A 15,205-nucleotide genomic window follows, 5' to 3' on the forward strand; every position below is an offset into this window, starting at 1 on the left:
AAGTGTCGACTTCTCAAGAATGATAGGGTTCGATCTTATATAGGATTTTATAGCATAGAGCTTTTGCTTGTGACACTTTTTTGACTTACAGTTTTTGAGAAAAATCCAAAAAACGAAAATTTGATCTTTGATCCCACTACTCAGTTAAAATTATGCTTTGTGGATTTTTTCTATTTCAATGAATACTTTGCCTGTCATTAATTAAAACACAATTTATATTGTACTTTTTTCACTTTATTGACATATCAAATCATCAAATACTTTTTCTAATTCTAGGTATTTAATTTTACAAAAAGTTATCCAAAAAGAAATGGTTTTATTTCGTTTCATTTCGATTTGTTATGTCATGTTAAGGTACTTTCTGAAATGAAGTGTTGAGAGGGAAGGAACAATAGCAAAATAATAAAAATACTAAAATAATTTACAATAAATAACAATGGTAAATGAAAAAAATAACAACAATCAACAAATGTCTTTTGATTTTTTTTTTTAATCAAAGAAAATAAGTAATTTTAATGAATATGTTAATGTCGATACAAATATTGAAAGATAGAAAAATAGTCAGAATGCAGCACAAGCTCAATTCGTAAAGGGTTGTAGTTTTTTTCAATATCTGTAGTGGAATTCTGTGAAAAATTTTTCGAGTTACCGACAAATATCGCTAAATAAAAATGTTAATAATTTCGGAAATTAACGAAAATTTTCGGTAAGTTAACAACTCTTAAACCACACCCTGAAACTTTCATATGAAACTTTCCCATTATTTTAGCGTTATTAGGTGGTTTGCCATATAGCTTGGGCCAGACAATCTCCCTATAATCGTCTCCATCTACCGATTCTGAACACTTTCATTAAAAACGGCAAATCTAACTTCAGAGTATTTACCAATCACTACACAGCTTCAGAGAACAGCCCAATCCTTCTAATGTACTGACAATGGAATTCAACTGGATAGTGAGGGAACACAAGTGGAAATAGCGACTAGATCGTCAGCAGTGTTGCACCATCGTACTCACCGTTCCCGAAGTACAGACCGATTTCAATTTTGTCTCGCTTATGCGGCCATCAGACCTTCTGCTTTTTCACATGTACGTTGTCACTTTGGGTATACTAATATACAGAACAGCTGATGTCATACATGTGAAAAAGCAGATTGTCTGATGACGGCCTTAGTAAGGACGCTTAACGGTTTGACTCTTCTCCAGCGTCAGTAACAGCCATACATTTGTCGATTAGCAGGAACAACAAGTCGAAGCTCCGTAGAGGTAAACAGGAAGTTTCCCAAGAAGATTTGATATCTCCGGGACCTTAACTTTTCCTATAGTCCACGCCCTACATACGTTACAAGACAAAATCCAGAAATCCAAGCCTATCAGTAGTGCAATTCTTTAACTCATTTTTTTAGTTACCGACAAATATCGGTAAAATTAACATCCATATATTTTCGGTAATTAACGATGTTTTTCGGTAAGTTAGCGACAAATAAAAAGCAGTCGTAAAGTTCTACCGATGGCAAGAGTGATGTCAACTTTTATTTGAACTTTTCATTCATAATTTTGCGATTTTATTTTACCGATTTTTCTCGTTGACTGAGCAGATTGATAACTCTACGTTTTGCACGGTCAATGATAACGCCCCTACCAGAAATAGAGGATAGTGTCACAGTTCACCAGACATAACAATCGTGTCACCTGGTCTGCCGTTACCTGGCAACCCGTAATTTATCTTGGATCAGACCATCTCCCCATAATTGTTTCCATTAGCAGACCGCCTATTTTCATCATATCTGAACACCGCCCATTCGTCATTCACATTTGAATACCCGAAGTGCAACCAAACTTCCCAGCAGAGGCGACGAGATTAGCAAATGAATTGCGAATGCCATCAGAAACGCTAAATCACCCAAAGTGTTGGGCCCTGATGGAATCTTCATGGTAATGCTGTAACAGCTGGATGAGCCGGGAGTGGACTATTTCACTAAAGTGCTCAACCTGTCTCTAGCCCGAAGTCTGGAAAATGGGCAGGGTGGCCCCGCTACCAAAGCCAGGCAAGGATGACACTAAAAGTGAATTGTACAGGCCGGTTTCGCTTTTGTCGCCCGTATCAATGACCCTTGAGGCCTTAGTCCTCCCCAGCGTCAGAAATAGCTATTCAGTTGCCGATCATCAGCATGGATTTCGTAAGCAGCACAGCACGACAACAGCGCTGCATGTCATCTCCACACCAGAATTAGCTGTGTGATAGAACAGTGATGGTGGCGCTTAAATTTTCAAAAGCCTTTGATACTGTCAGGCACTCAACGATATTGAGCATACAACTCTTCGGCCGAGTCTGAAACGTTGAATAATCAATTATATGTGTGGACGCCAGTCGTCCGTGGAATTCAGGAACAAGAAGTCCAAACCCCGTAGAGTGAAACAGGGAGTTCATTCCCCAAGGTGGGGTGATATCGCCGGAACTTTTTAACCTCTAGCTATCCTGTATTCCGCGCCCTCCAGACGGTCTTGGAGGTGTCTTTCCTGATGTCATTTGTGAAAGACATAACTTCTATTTGACTGATCTTACCACAGTTTTTCCACTCGAAGAATATGCAAATATCCCCAACTATATCTACGGCCACTCTGTTCACCACATGGAAAGTTTTTAGGGCTCCCATTCGACAGCATGTTCATGTCGTCCTATATGCGACGAGCTGAGCGTAGGAACAAGTATTTCGGGTGTTATCATGAATGAAATTTCACCGTGAGTTTTGTTTTTCCGCCGTTGCAACTTATGGGAGAAAGTGAACAAATTCACGGGGAATTGCCGTTCATGTTAACCCCTTTCAAGTCCCTAGCAGGCAACACTTGGAGTGCAGATGAAGAAACCTTGTTGACCACATATAACGCGCTAGGTTGGTATGTGATAAGCTATGCCGACGCCAGTATGGCCTGAAAATATAATTGAAACGCGATGGAAAAAATATTGAAACCTGTCAGAACGCCGCCCAGAGGACTGCAACAGGGTGCCTCCTCACGACACCAGTGGGTCATCTTCATGGGAAGACGAAGGCAGGCAGTACGGAGATGCAGTGTGAATGCCGTACTTGGGGAACACCCACCATCCATCGCAGCAGAAGAATGCCAGCTGCCAAGGCAAACACGAGTGATTTTACCCCAGTTAAGATCCGAACGATGCAGCCGTCTCAATTTGTATTGCGCCCGAATTGATGTCACGAAACCCAACACATGCCCGGCATTTGGATTAGGACCACACATAACACTGCATTTGTTTAGCTGCCCGGCTAACCCCACTCACCTGTCTCCTGATTCTTTATGGACGCAATCAGTCCAGGTTGCTGAATTTTTGAGTCTGGATACAGAGGAAGCAGAACCTGATAACTGAACGAACGTACCGGATTGACCCGGAACAACACAAAATCATCGTTCCGGCCAGGGACTGCCACCTCAGTGCACATATGTTTGTATTTCTTTCGTTTTTCTGTGTTGGGAGCAGCATATCCCGGAATGCCTGCCCCGAATTCTTTTGGTCCATGCCGGGACGGAGGAAAACCCAGGACTAATATATCTGTGCTCAGTTTGTTACATCCGCATCTTCACCCACATCCAACCTTCGGTGAGATGCAATAGATGTCAGGAGTGGGTGCATCTAAGGGGTTGCTCTGGACTTGTCCACGTGGGACTATGTTGCTGCATGCTGCGTGAACACAGTCCCCAGTGAGACGTCGTCGGATTACGAAAATCCCTCGTCGTCTGACTACGAAACTCTCCCGCAGTCCCATCGACAACAACCGCACACGCAGCCTTTAACACCAGCCGTTGTTGTCCCAATCACAGAGAAAGCATCCTTTTTGCAATTTAATTGCAATGGACTCCGAGGTAAGATCGAGGAAATAGTAGATTTCATGAGTCGGAAGAACATCAAGGTCGCTGCGGTGCAAGAAACCAAGCTCAACAACAACTGTAGCTTACAACATTGTGATGGTTACAATGTTCTAAGGAAAGATCGCACCAGAAGTGGAGGTGGGGGATTAGCTTTCCTATTGCACCAGTCTGTCCAATACAGACCTATCTCGCTTGAGCCTGTCTCTAATGACCCGTACATGGAATGTATAGGGGTAGCAGTCAGGTGTGGAACTGCCGAGATAGAGTTGCTGAACGTATACATCCCGCCGAGAAATAGCTGTATCTCAGATTACGTGCCTAACATTAGCCCGCTTTTGGAAGGTCATAATCGTCTGGTCCTGGGAGACTTTAATGCGCATCATAAGATGTGACATTCGGCCCTCGGAAACGACCAGAGAGGTACAGCGCTGGCAGAGCAGATTGACAGCTCTACGTTTTGCACGGTCAATGAGGACGCCCCTACCAGAATTAGAGGAGAGTGTCACAGCTCGCCAGACATAACCATCGTGTCACCTGGCCTGACAATTGACGTTAGCTGGCAACCCGTCATTTCCCTTGGATCAGACCATCTCCCCATAATTATCTCCATTAGCAGACCACCCGATTTCATTACCTCTGAACGGTGCAAATTCGTCAATCATAAGAAAGCTGATTGGCCGGGTTTCAGAGAGTTCACCAATCACCGCTTCAGAGAACTCCCCAATCCTTCTGATGTTCGGGTAGCTGAAAGGACGTTCCAAGACATCATCACTGCTGCAGCCGCTCGCCATATCCCTGCTGGTCGAATACCCGAAGTAAGACGAAACTTCCCAGCAGAGGCGACGGGATTAGCAAATGAGCGTGATGAGCTTCGTCGAACCAACCCCAATGACCCCAAAGTCAGGGAGCTGACACTGAAGGTTAACAGGCTGGTCGACGAGCATACGCGGAACAAGTGGTTAAATCATCTGAAGAGTTGCAACATTGGAGCCGGTATGGGTGAATTGTGGGCAACGGTTAAGTCACTCTGGAACCCTGGAAGAAGGGAGGATAGGACCTCAGTCACGTTTGGTGACGTTACGGACTGACCCGAAGAGGTGCGCAAGTTATTTCAATCGACAGTTTGTCGAGCACCCCGAGAGTGACAGGGCGAAGAGAATGGATGATGTTGCCAATGCCATCAGGAACGCTAAGTCATCCAAAGCGTTGGACACTGATGGAATCTCCATGGCAATGCTGAAGCAGCTGGATGAGTCGGGAGTGGAGTATTTCAATAAAGTTCTCAACTTGTCGCTATCCACCCTCATTGTTCCCGACGTCTGGAAAATGGGCAGGTAGTCCCACTACGGAAGCCCGGCAAGGATGCCAGCAAAAGTGAATCGTACAGGCCGATTTCGCTTTTGTCGCCCATAGCAAAGACCCTTGAGGCCTTAGTCTTCCCCAGTATTAGACATAGCTATCAAGTTGCCGATCATCAGCATGGATTCCGTAAGAAGCACAGCACGACAACTGCGCTGCACGCCATTACCACACATATTTGTCAAGGACTAACCCGAGACGGCCGTGCGATAGAACAGTGATGGCGGCGCTTGACTTATCAAAAGCCTTTGATACTGTCAGGCACTCCACGCTGTTTGAGGACATTGAGCAGACAACCCTCCGGCCAAGCTTGAAACGTTGGATAGTCAATTATGTGTGGACGCCAGTCGTACGTGGAATTCAGGAACAAGAAGTCCAAACCCCGTAGAGTGAAACAGGGAGTTCCCTAAGGTGGGGTGATATCTCCGGAACTGTTTAACCTCAACCTCTCCTGTATTCCGCCCCCTCCAGACGGCATCGAGATCGTAACGTATGTGGATGATTGCACGATCCTGGCGTCGGGTACCTATTCTAATGACATCTTTTCCAACAGTTACCCTGTTCACCACATGGACAGCGCAGTTTGGAAGAGAATTGAATGTCGTGGTCGACGGAAGCAGCATTTCGAGCACAAACTGCCCCAAAATTTTAGGGGTCACATTCGACACTACTTTCACGTCGTGCGCCCACGCCACAGCTATCTGCGACAAACTGAAAAGTAGGAACAAGGTCCTCAAGTCCTTAGCCGGCAGCACTTGGGGTGCCGATAAAGAAACCTTGTTGACCACATATAACGCGATAGGTCGGTCTGTGGTAAGCTATGCGGCGCCAGTCTGGTCCCCGTGATTATGTGATACGAATTAGAAAAATATTCAAACTTGCCAGAATGCCGTCCTGAGAACAGCAACAGGGTGCCTCCTTAAATTTTCAGTGGACCATCTACATGAGGCCGCAAAGATTCTTCCAGTAAAGCAACACAATGAGATACTTTCGTTGCAGTATCTGCTTGGATGTTACCGTGTGAGCCATCCCAATCACCAACTAGTGGGTAGGCCCGACACATACAGGCAGATCAGGAAGGATATCCATGCTCTAGAAGGAGAGGTCCAACGATACAGGAGAGAACCTCTAGATCAACAAGCATATCAAGCAGGTTTAAATAGTATTTACACGAATGCAGTTGCCAAGGCCTTAAGCAATTATAGTGTGACTAAAGTCCTCGAAATGCATCCCCCATCTATTGCAGCTGAGGAGCGTCAGCTGCCACGACAAGCTAGAGTAGTTTTGGCTCAACTATGCTCGGGATATTGCAGTCGCCTATATTCTTATTGGGCGGAAATCGACCGCGCCGTGCAAGACATCTGCCCAGTATGTGGCATGGGCCCGCACGACACAAAACACCTTTTCAACTGCCCAGCCAAACATACTCAACTAACTCCAGTAGATATGTGGTTACATCCGATCGAAGCACTCACATTCCTAAAACTGGAGATAGACCCAAAGACATATTAAGCAGAAAAAGAAGCAAGCTTGATATTCAAATTAATCAAGAGTGTTCCCGCAGCCCCAACTAGTGTCGCAAATGGAATAGCTAAAGAAAAAAGGGCTTATCGTAAGTCGATGCACGATGTTCAAGTGGATAACAATCACCTGCGACATCCACAGCCTTTTCAACGGGAGTCTCTGCCACCAATCCCCTGGGTGTGTGGATTCGATGGAGGCCAACCCTTCTCCAATAAACAAAAACACGTTGAAGGGAGTTAGGTCAGTGGAGAAACCACACACCAGTGGTTAAGAGACCCAACCCGAGTCACGATACCAACTAGGGATAGGTAATGGAAAACAATAATCGATTTTTCGAATTTTCGATTTTGGTCTAAAACTAAAACGAGATCAGTTTTGACTGTCCATTTTTCGGAAATGTCGATAAATGTCAAACTGTCCATCAACCACAAAATATTTTGCAAGCAACCGATTATTTGAGCAAAACACAGTCAAAACTGATCGTGTGTGCCCCACTTAAAAATGCGATTTTTCGATGTGGCTATTATTTCAATTGTATTAAAACTCGACTTTCGATTTTTTCATAACCGCAGAAACTCGATTATAATCGGCTATTCAACGCCAAGTCAACAATCTATGGGCAAACTCGAAAATCGATCATAAGCTAATCGATTATGCGATTTTCTCTCCAGACAAAAGTCTACTACGAATTTTAGAGATGTTTGAATGCAAAAAGTCGATTAATCAAAGGTCGACTTATCTATCCCTAATACCAACCAATATAAGTCCCAATTTACATTAGGCGAGTTTACTTGCGGCAATTGTCAGTTTGATGGAGAGAGAGGTGAGGTATATGGTAACCCTTTGCCTCTCAACACCCTCTCTCACCCACAAACTGGCAATTGCCGCAAGTAAACTCGCCTAATGTAAATTGGGACTAAGCTTTGTTCCATTAATAAGTTGGGAATTAATTCAAGCTCGAGGTCTGTTTTTTACGTAATTATTTCTTTATTCTTCGATATTTCGCAATTCAATGAATTGCATCTTCAGGAAGATAAAAATCGCAAAAAACACGTCAAAACAAACTTGATATTTACTTATAAACTCTTTACTTTTTCAATGGTAAAAGTGGTAAAAGAGAAAAGTGTCAAAATTGCTCTCTCATGAACATTTTTACCAGTAGTGCGATTCTCTAATTTTTTGAGTTACCGACAAAAATGATTAAAAATTCGGTAATTAACGATATTTTTCGGTAAGTTAGCTACGAAAAGAAAAAGAGTCGTAAAGTTCTACCGATAGTAGTTGACAACACTGTAACTTTTATTTGAACTTTTCATTCATAATTTTTGCGCTTTAATTTTACCGACATTTGTCGGTAACTCAAAAAATGAGTTAGAGAATCGCATTACAGAAAAGTAAAGGAACGGAAAATGGTAGATCTGGTAGCAATGCCAAAAGGAAACATAAAAAAATCAATTTTCGTCTTTTATTTCACAGTTTTTAATTTAGTTTTCTCAGCGTTCGACTTTTTCTTCTGTTTTTCGTCTATTTGTGAAATAATCGTCAAATAGAAGTCGAAAAATCAGTTCTACCATTTTTTAACTGCAGAAATTTGTCAGGTAGCCTGAGGTAGAAAAGAAAGGCACAAGTGCTCTCTCCTCTCTCACTCTCTTAAAAATTGCTGCCAGTTTTACCATTTTTTGGGTTAAGGAACGCTTTGCAGGTTAACAAGTAAAAAAAGTATCAGTCGGCTTTGCCGACAGAGATATACCCTCAGCCTATGTGAATTGAAATATTAATCTACGGACTGATCGAATATATTTCGGGTCTTTTCAGAATTTTGTGGTCATTTTGTAGCTTTGAACTTGCCGACGATAATGTGGGTTAGGATTGAAGTTTTGCGGAGCGGCGGGCTACTTAAAGGAATAGTCGACATAGGAAGTGGATCTGATTTTGAGAGTCATATCTTTTTGATACATATTGGGCACATTTCAGTGGGTCATCCTAAAATTTTTTTTTTACCAGTATACCAGGAAGCATTGACTTGTCCACGAAAAACATAATCAGCCCTATTCTGAACGCATGGGAGTTGGGAATTTTTTCCCATTCCCACATTTTCGTATTCTGAATAAAATTTTGTGGGAGTTTTTTTCCCATTTCCCATCTCCCCTCATTCTGAATGATGTTCGAATTGGGAATTTGTTCCCATGGGAAAAAAGTATACATTCTCTATCTTGAATTGTGGGAGAATTTTGTGTCTTTTTGTGGGAAAAATCTCCCCAGCAAACAGTGTGGGAGTTTGAAAAAAATTTTCAAGAAATTTCATATTTTTATGAAATTTCATATTTTAAGACATCTACACGACAAAATTATTGCAAATATTTATAATCGCCATGTGTTTGCTTAATAAAAGCATACAAAATGTACTGTAAAATATGCCATTAGTAGACTTCGGATTTTGCATATTCTTATATGATACAAAAACCTGCAAGAATCTAACATGTTTTACACCGATAAAACGTAGTGTAATGGTTGGATGCGTGGGACTTCGGTAGACTCCTAATTTTTCAATGTATCTCTAAAGGCCTAACAGCTCAACTCGAAAGAGAATTAATTAATTATTAAAATATATTGGAAAATAACCATAATACATACAATCTTTACAACTTGTATTCATTTTCGTAATATAATCTTCCGGTTTTATAAATCAGACGACTAACGTTCTATTGAAAACGTATTAGTCTCCTCAACGACACGACAACTATCACACAAACGTACATACATATATGCTAAATTATTGCAATGCTATTCCATTTTCCGAAATGCCTTTTCTTGAATAGGATCGTTATTTTTGAACGTAGAAGCTTGAAATTTTGCAAGGGCATGTGTTTTAGTTTTAGATTCAATCAAAAACGTATTTTATTTATTTTTTTGAGATACGTTTTCTGAAATATGTAACAATCGAGAAAAATATCCGAATTTTTCTTTTAGAATTTTTTTTAAAATAATGCAAAATACGAGTTCTAGCGATCATTAGGAATAAGTAAAACTAGCGATATACGCGTTAAACCCCTAACTAAAATTATTCCGAATCAACATACAATTTTTAAATTAGTTGCAAATTTAAAAAGTTCCTATTACTTTATACACAAAACTTATGTTTGCCTACTAATTAAAAAAATGCTTACACCAATTCGCAAATTCTGAAGAAAATGTGCTTATTAGAACAACACCACACATCGTTGACTCCATTCACTTAAAAAATCCATAAATCAATGCACGGTTGTTGAATTAAGTGAGTTGTGCTTTGCTAATCTAATTCAAAAACCGCGAATTCAATGCAAATAGGCATTTTGTATTACAAAACAAAATTACATCCCCCCAAAAGTATGCTATAATAATTTGGTGTAACTGATTTCGAATTTCGAAATTCCAGCTCCCATCATTTGCTGTTCCCACGTCGTTGAGAATATGGAAAACGTGTGAATGGGAAATTTCGCTCCCATGGGAAACAGTTCCCATGGGAATGTTCAGAATAGGGCTGAATAAGACTGTAAACAGCAGGAATACAATGAACAGTATCCACATTCATTTCCAAAGCATCTTCGAAGAGACCCTAAACTGCATATCTACACGAATGTTGAATTTTTGTGGGGGAGGTACCCTACGGGGAAGAAGTTCTCGTTCTCTCCAGCAACTACATAGGGGTTTTACACCTTTCGGGCTGTTTTCTCAAGAAGTACGGACTTGCCCCTGAAAAAACATTTATCGTCGTAATTGAGGTAGCGAATGCAAGTTGCTTCAACAGAAATCAAAGTGTCTCGAGAGCAGGTCTTAAAGTATGGACCAAATCGTTCACTCAATTCAAGAGTTGTCGTGCGCGCAATTTTTCCGAATATTTTTGAACTTTTGTGGGGGAGGTACCTGAACGAATGGACCGATTTGGATTATCTTCGAACGTAAACTATGTTTGGACAAAATATTACGAATGCCAAATTTTGGACTGAATCGGCAGATCCGTTCGAGAGTTATTTGCGCTCAAACCATTACATACTATTTTCTCAGGAAGTATGGGCTTCCTCCAGATGAAACTTGCACCGTCGTATAGGGGGCGGCGAATACAAGTTGCTACAACAAAAATCAAAGCGCTTCTAGATCAGGCCCTGAACCGAACTTTTCCGAAATTTTGTGTGGGAGGTACCCGAGGGTGTGAACTAATCGAGTCCATATTGGAACCTTATCTAACCCTGGTACAAAGTTTACGATATACAAAATATGGACTAAATCGATTACTCCCTTCAAGAGTTATCGTGCGCACAAACTTTCCGAACATTTTCGAACTTTTGTGGGGGAGGTACCGGAAGGAGTGGACCGATGTACCTCATCTTCGAACTTAAACCAAGTTTGGGCAAAATATTACGAAAGCCAAAATTTGAACCGAATCGGTTCATCCGTTCGAGAGTTATCGTGCGCTCCAGCCAGCAGGACAGACAGACAGACGGACGGACATGGCTAGATCGACTTCAAATTGTCTGAAACACATTTCGTCCAAACATACTTGGGGTCTAAAACCATTATTTCGATGAGGCACATTTTCATCGTATCAAAGTGTATATACCCTCCTTAGCCTAAAGGCTGAGGGTATAAAAACAAAGCCACATCTCGTCAAACAAAAATAACGCTCTACAAAACACTGATACTACCCGTGCTGATGTATGGCTCCGAAGCCTGGGTACTTGCGCAAGCAGATAAGGCAGAGCTTGACGCGTTTGAGAAAAAAATTCTTCGAAAGATCTACGGGCCGATTTGCGTTGACGGTAAATATCGACGTAGTATGAACCACGAGCTATATCAGCTATACAAAGACATGAATATAGTTAAACGTATCGAGATGCAACGATTGCGTTGGCTAGGCCATATCATAAGAATGAGCGATGTTGAACCCGCTAAAAGGGCTTATGAATACACGCCACATGTCGGTGCACGCAGAATCGGCAGGCCTAAGCTTCGATGGAGCATACAAGTGGATGAAGAAATGAAAAGGTGCGGTATTCCCAAAAACGAAGCGAAAAACAGAGAGGATTGGAGAACTTTTCTTAGTTCGGTCTATGGAACAAATGTTCTGTAATGGGCCAGCTAAGGGGTAGTTTACACTATATGTAAATGTCATATGACATGAAATTTTCCATCATTATATAGTCGCTAATATGTGCAATATTGGGGATTTTCCTTGCGCCATTTACTTTGTGCGTCTACACCAGCAAAATTGTAATAAAATAACGTCTCCACATTGCCTGCGTGGTTAGATATGGAATGTTTTAATTTCGTGTCATATGACATTGATAGATAGTGTAAACTACCTCTAAGTAAGTAAGTAAGTATTATTTAAATTGTCTTAAAACTCGACTTTCCATTTTTTCATAACCGCAGAAACTCGATTATAATCGGCTATTTGCCGCCAAGTCAACAATCTATGGGCAAACTCGAAAATCGATCATAAGATAATCGATTCTGCGATTTTCCCTTCAGACAAAAGTCTACTAAAATTTTTAGACCAAAAAAGGGAAGACACGTGTCTCGCAGTTTTTTCGTATCTCATCAACTTTCGTGGTTATTGGCTTCCAAAGGTTTGAGGCTTTGATGTAAAAAGGGTCATTTAGTCAGGACTATATCTTCCAAACCGTTAGGAAATTTAAATTCATCTCAGAGGCAAAGTTTTAGCTCTTGTCTTAAAGATCAAAAATTGTGAACACATATAATCGATCAAACTTCATCTGCAAGGTCAAAATCGCCATAGTCAAATTTCTTTTAAAATTTTTCTCAAGTTTTGTTATACAGCTATCAAACCGATCAAATTTGAAGCAAACAACCAACTACAGAAATGTACCTCAGATCTCATAGACATTTCGTATCTTCCAGGAAGTTGTTTATTGATTATATGAAGCAGAAGCCGGGAAAAGAGGATAAAAATCGAAATTGTTTTGCTATTTTGACCATTAAGATTCGTTTCAACAGAGTTCGTATATTCTAGAAAGATGTTTATTGACATCTAAGGTTTGATAGCTGTATAACAAAACTTGAGAAAAATTTTAAAAAATTTTTTACTGTGGCGATTTTGACCTTGCAGATGAAGTTTGATGGATTATATGTGTTCACAATTTTTGTTCTCTAAGACATGAGCTACAACTTTGCCTCTGAGATGAATTCAAATTTGCTAATGGTTTGGAAGATATAGTCCTGACTAAATTACCCTTTTTACATCAAAGCCTCAAACCTTTGGAAGCCTATAACCGCGAAAGTTGATGAGATACGAAAAAACGGCGTTTTTTGTGTTCTATCACACTGTGGAGTCAGAATATGGTTAATAAAACATGACTCAAAAAATTACACACAGTGTTATTCAAAGGTCGACTTACCTATCCCTAATACCAAGCCATATTATTGTGGTAAAAAGCACCGGGGAGGACTTTTCTAAGGGATGCTTGTTGAAAATAGTTTTTTTTTTATAAATAGTGTCGTGTTATGTTCAACACACTAACTTTTCCACTCATAAATATTTAAAAATGTCACGAACTTGTACTGTTTCGAAAGATTTATACACTAAAGACGACTAACAGCAAACCAATTTTGTATGTTTTTTTTCTTAATTTTGTTTTTATATATTTATCCTATTTAAACATTATTTTCATGGTATAACATTTTCATTAACATTAAAAAATATATAACAACAAAAAATTATATGAACATCAAATGGTTTTATTTAGATTTTTTTGTTTGTTTGTGTGATTTCGTAGATTTTATAATATTAAATCATTATTTTTTTCATTAAATAATATCATTAAAATGTATTGACTATAAATGGGGTTAACATTTTATTTGTATTATTTTTATTTGTTTCGGTCTTTTTAAATAAAAAAATGTTGCAAATATACAGGTGTGTGGCGGTCTTTCTGTCTGTCTTGGGTTTGTTTTTTTTTTCTATTTATTCGTTGTACAAATTTAAATAACAACAAAAATGTAAACATAATAGTTACTTGGCTTCATTCATTCATAGTCGCCTGTCTGTATTTACATACGTGTATTATTTCAATAATTTGTTGTCGATAAGTAGTATTTGCATTTTAAATACATTTTATTTATTTTTTTAAGATTTATTTAGATTTTCATTCAATTTCCTTTATTGGGATTTTATTTTTTTTCATAATTTTATTTTGTAATTTATAAATTATTTACAATAAAAATGTCAACAAAGAATCTTAAAACTACATTTGTTTTTTTTTCTGGTTTTTTGTTATTATGTATAACATTCATACATACAAACATGTGTAGAGGATGCGTGCGTATACATCAATTGGTTGGCCAAAAAGCCTCAGCATTGATGTATAGCTTCTTGTTTTCTACGTTTTTCTTACATTTGGGATTTATATGTTGTAGATTTTGTTTGTATTATGTTTGTACAATTAAAATTTATTATTATTTAAATTGAAAATTTTACATTTATTTTGTTTGTTTGTTTTATATAACATTTATATGTATAAAAAATTGTTTTATAAATTATTGCATTCCCTTTTTTGTTTTGTTTGTTTTAATTTGTAAATTTGTTTTAAATTACCCATTCTTCCCGTTCATTAGTTTTAAATAATTAGAATTTTCTGTTTTGTTCTGAATCGTGCAAAGGGTGTTGTTTTGTGATTGGTTGATTTGATTTTTTTGTTTTCAAATGGTATGTGTATGAACATGATTGGTTTTGTTGTTTTTTTGTGGAAATTAAATTAAAGTCCTAATTATTTCATACGATTAATAACTAAATCCGCAACAACCTGCAAACCCTTTTGGTAGGGTGATTCGGTCAATTCCTGAGCCAATCGTATCGCCTCAATGCAATGTTTTTTGGCCAAAAATCGTGTTTGTTCCAAACCATGTGATTTATGGACCAATTCAAAGGCACGTTCAACATCACCGGGCTCGCTAAAGCGACGCATAATCATGGGATTCAATTCGGGGTACTGCAAAAAGGAAGACGAAAATAAAAAATAATTAAAATTTTATTAAAAAACTAATTAATTAAAGAAAACTACAACATTATGCACTTTTCAAATTTATAAAGAAAAAACTGTAAAAATTTTAAAACTTGAATTCTTTCAGGTTCTGCAACAGGGCATGAACATGGAGAATATGAAATATTTTGCCTCAGGATGATATGGACAATATCATTAAGGATCCAATATAAATTAAAAATGTGATTGAAGATACGAAGCAACGGTTCTGATCGGTTTTACCATGACAAACTCTAGGAACTCTTAGTTTCTATTGCCATAGACATTCCAAAGGGACTACGGGGACTTCTCTAATATCTGTGAGTGCACCCCGATTCATATCAACTCAATTATATAGGAGCTCCTTTTTATTGTCGATTCCAAGCAGCATGTCCAACTAATGCTAATGGGTTTTCTCCCACT

General features: G+C 39.2%; 1 protein-coding gene across 1 annotated transcript in view; it reads right to left on the reverse strand.

The window, feature by feature from the left end:
- Positions 1-10,024: 10,024 nt before the first annotated feature.
- The window catches only part of qless (decaprenyl diphosphate synthase subunit 1 qless), a 173,777-nt gene continuing 168,596 nt past the window's right edge, over positions 10,025-15,205 (reverse strand). Inside the window, exon 8 of the mRNA XM_073962187.1 lies at positions 10,025-14,752. Coding sequence (XP_073818288.1) covers positions 14,531-14,752 — 222 coding nt within the window. The 3' untranslated portion in view covers positions 10,025-14,530. The remainder of the gene's footprint in view (positions 14,753-15,205) is intronic.

The sequence above is a fragment of the Musca autumnalis genome, unplaced genomic scaffold (assembly GCF_047663935.1).
Source record: "Musca autumnalis isolate F117 unplaced genomic scaffold, ASM4766393v1 scaffold_1, whole genome shotgun sequence".
Taxonomy (NCBI): Eukaryota; Metazoa; Arthropoda; class Insecta; order Diptera; family Muscidae; genus Musca; species Musca autumnalis.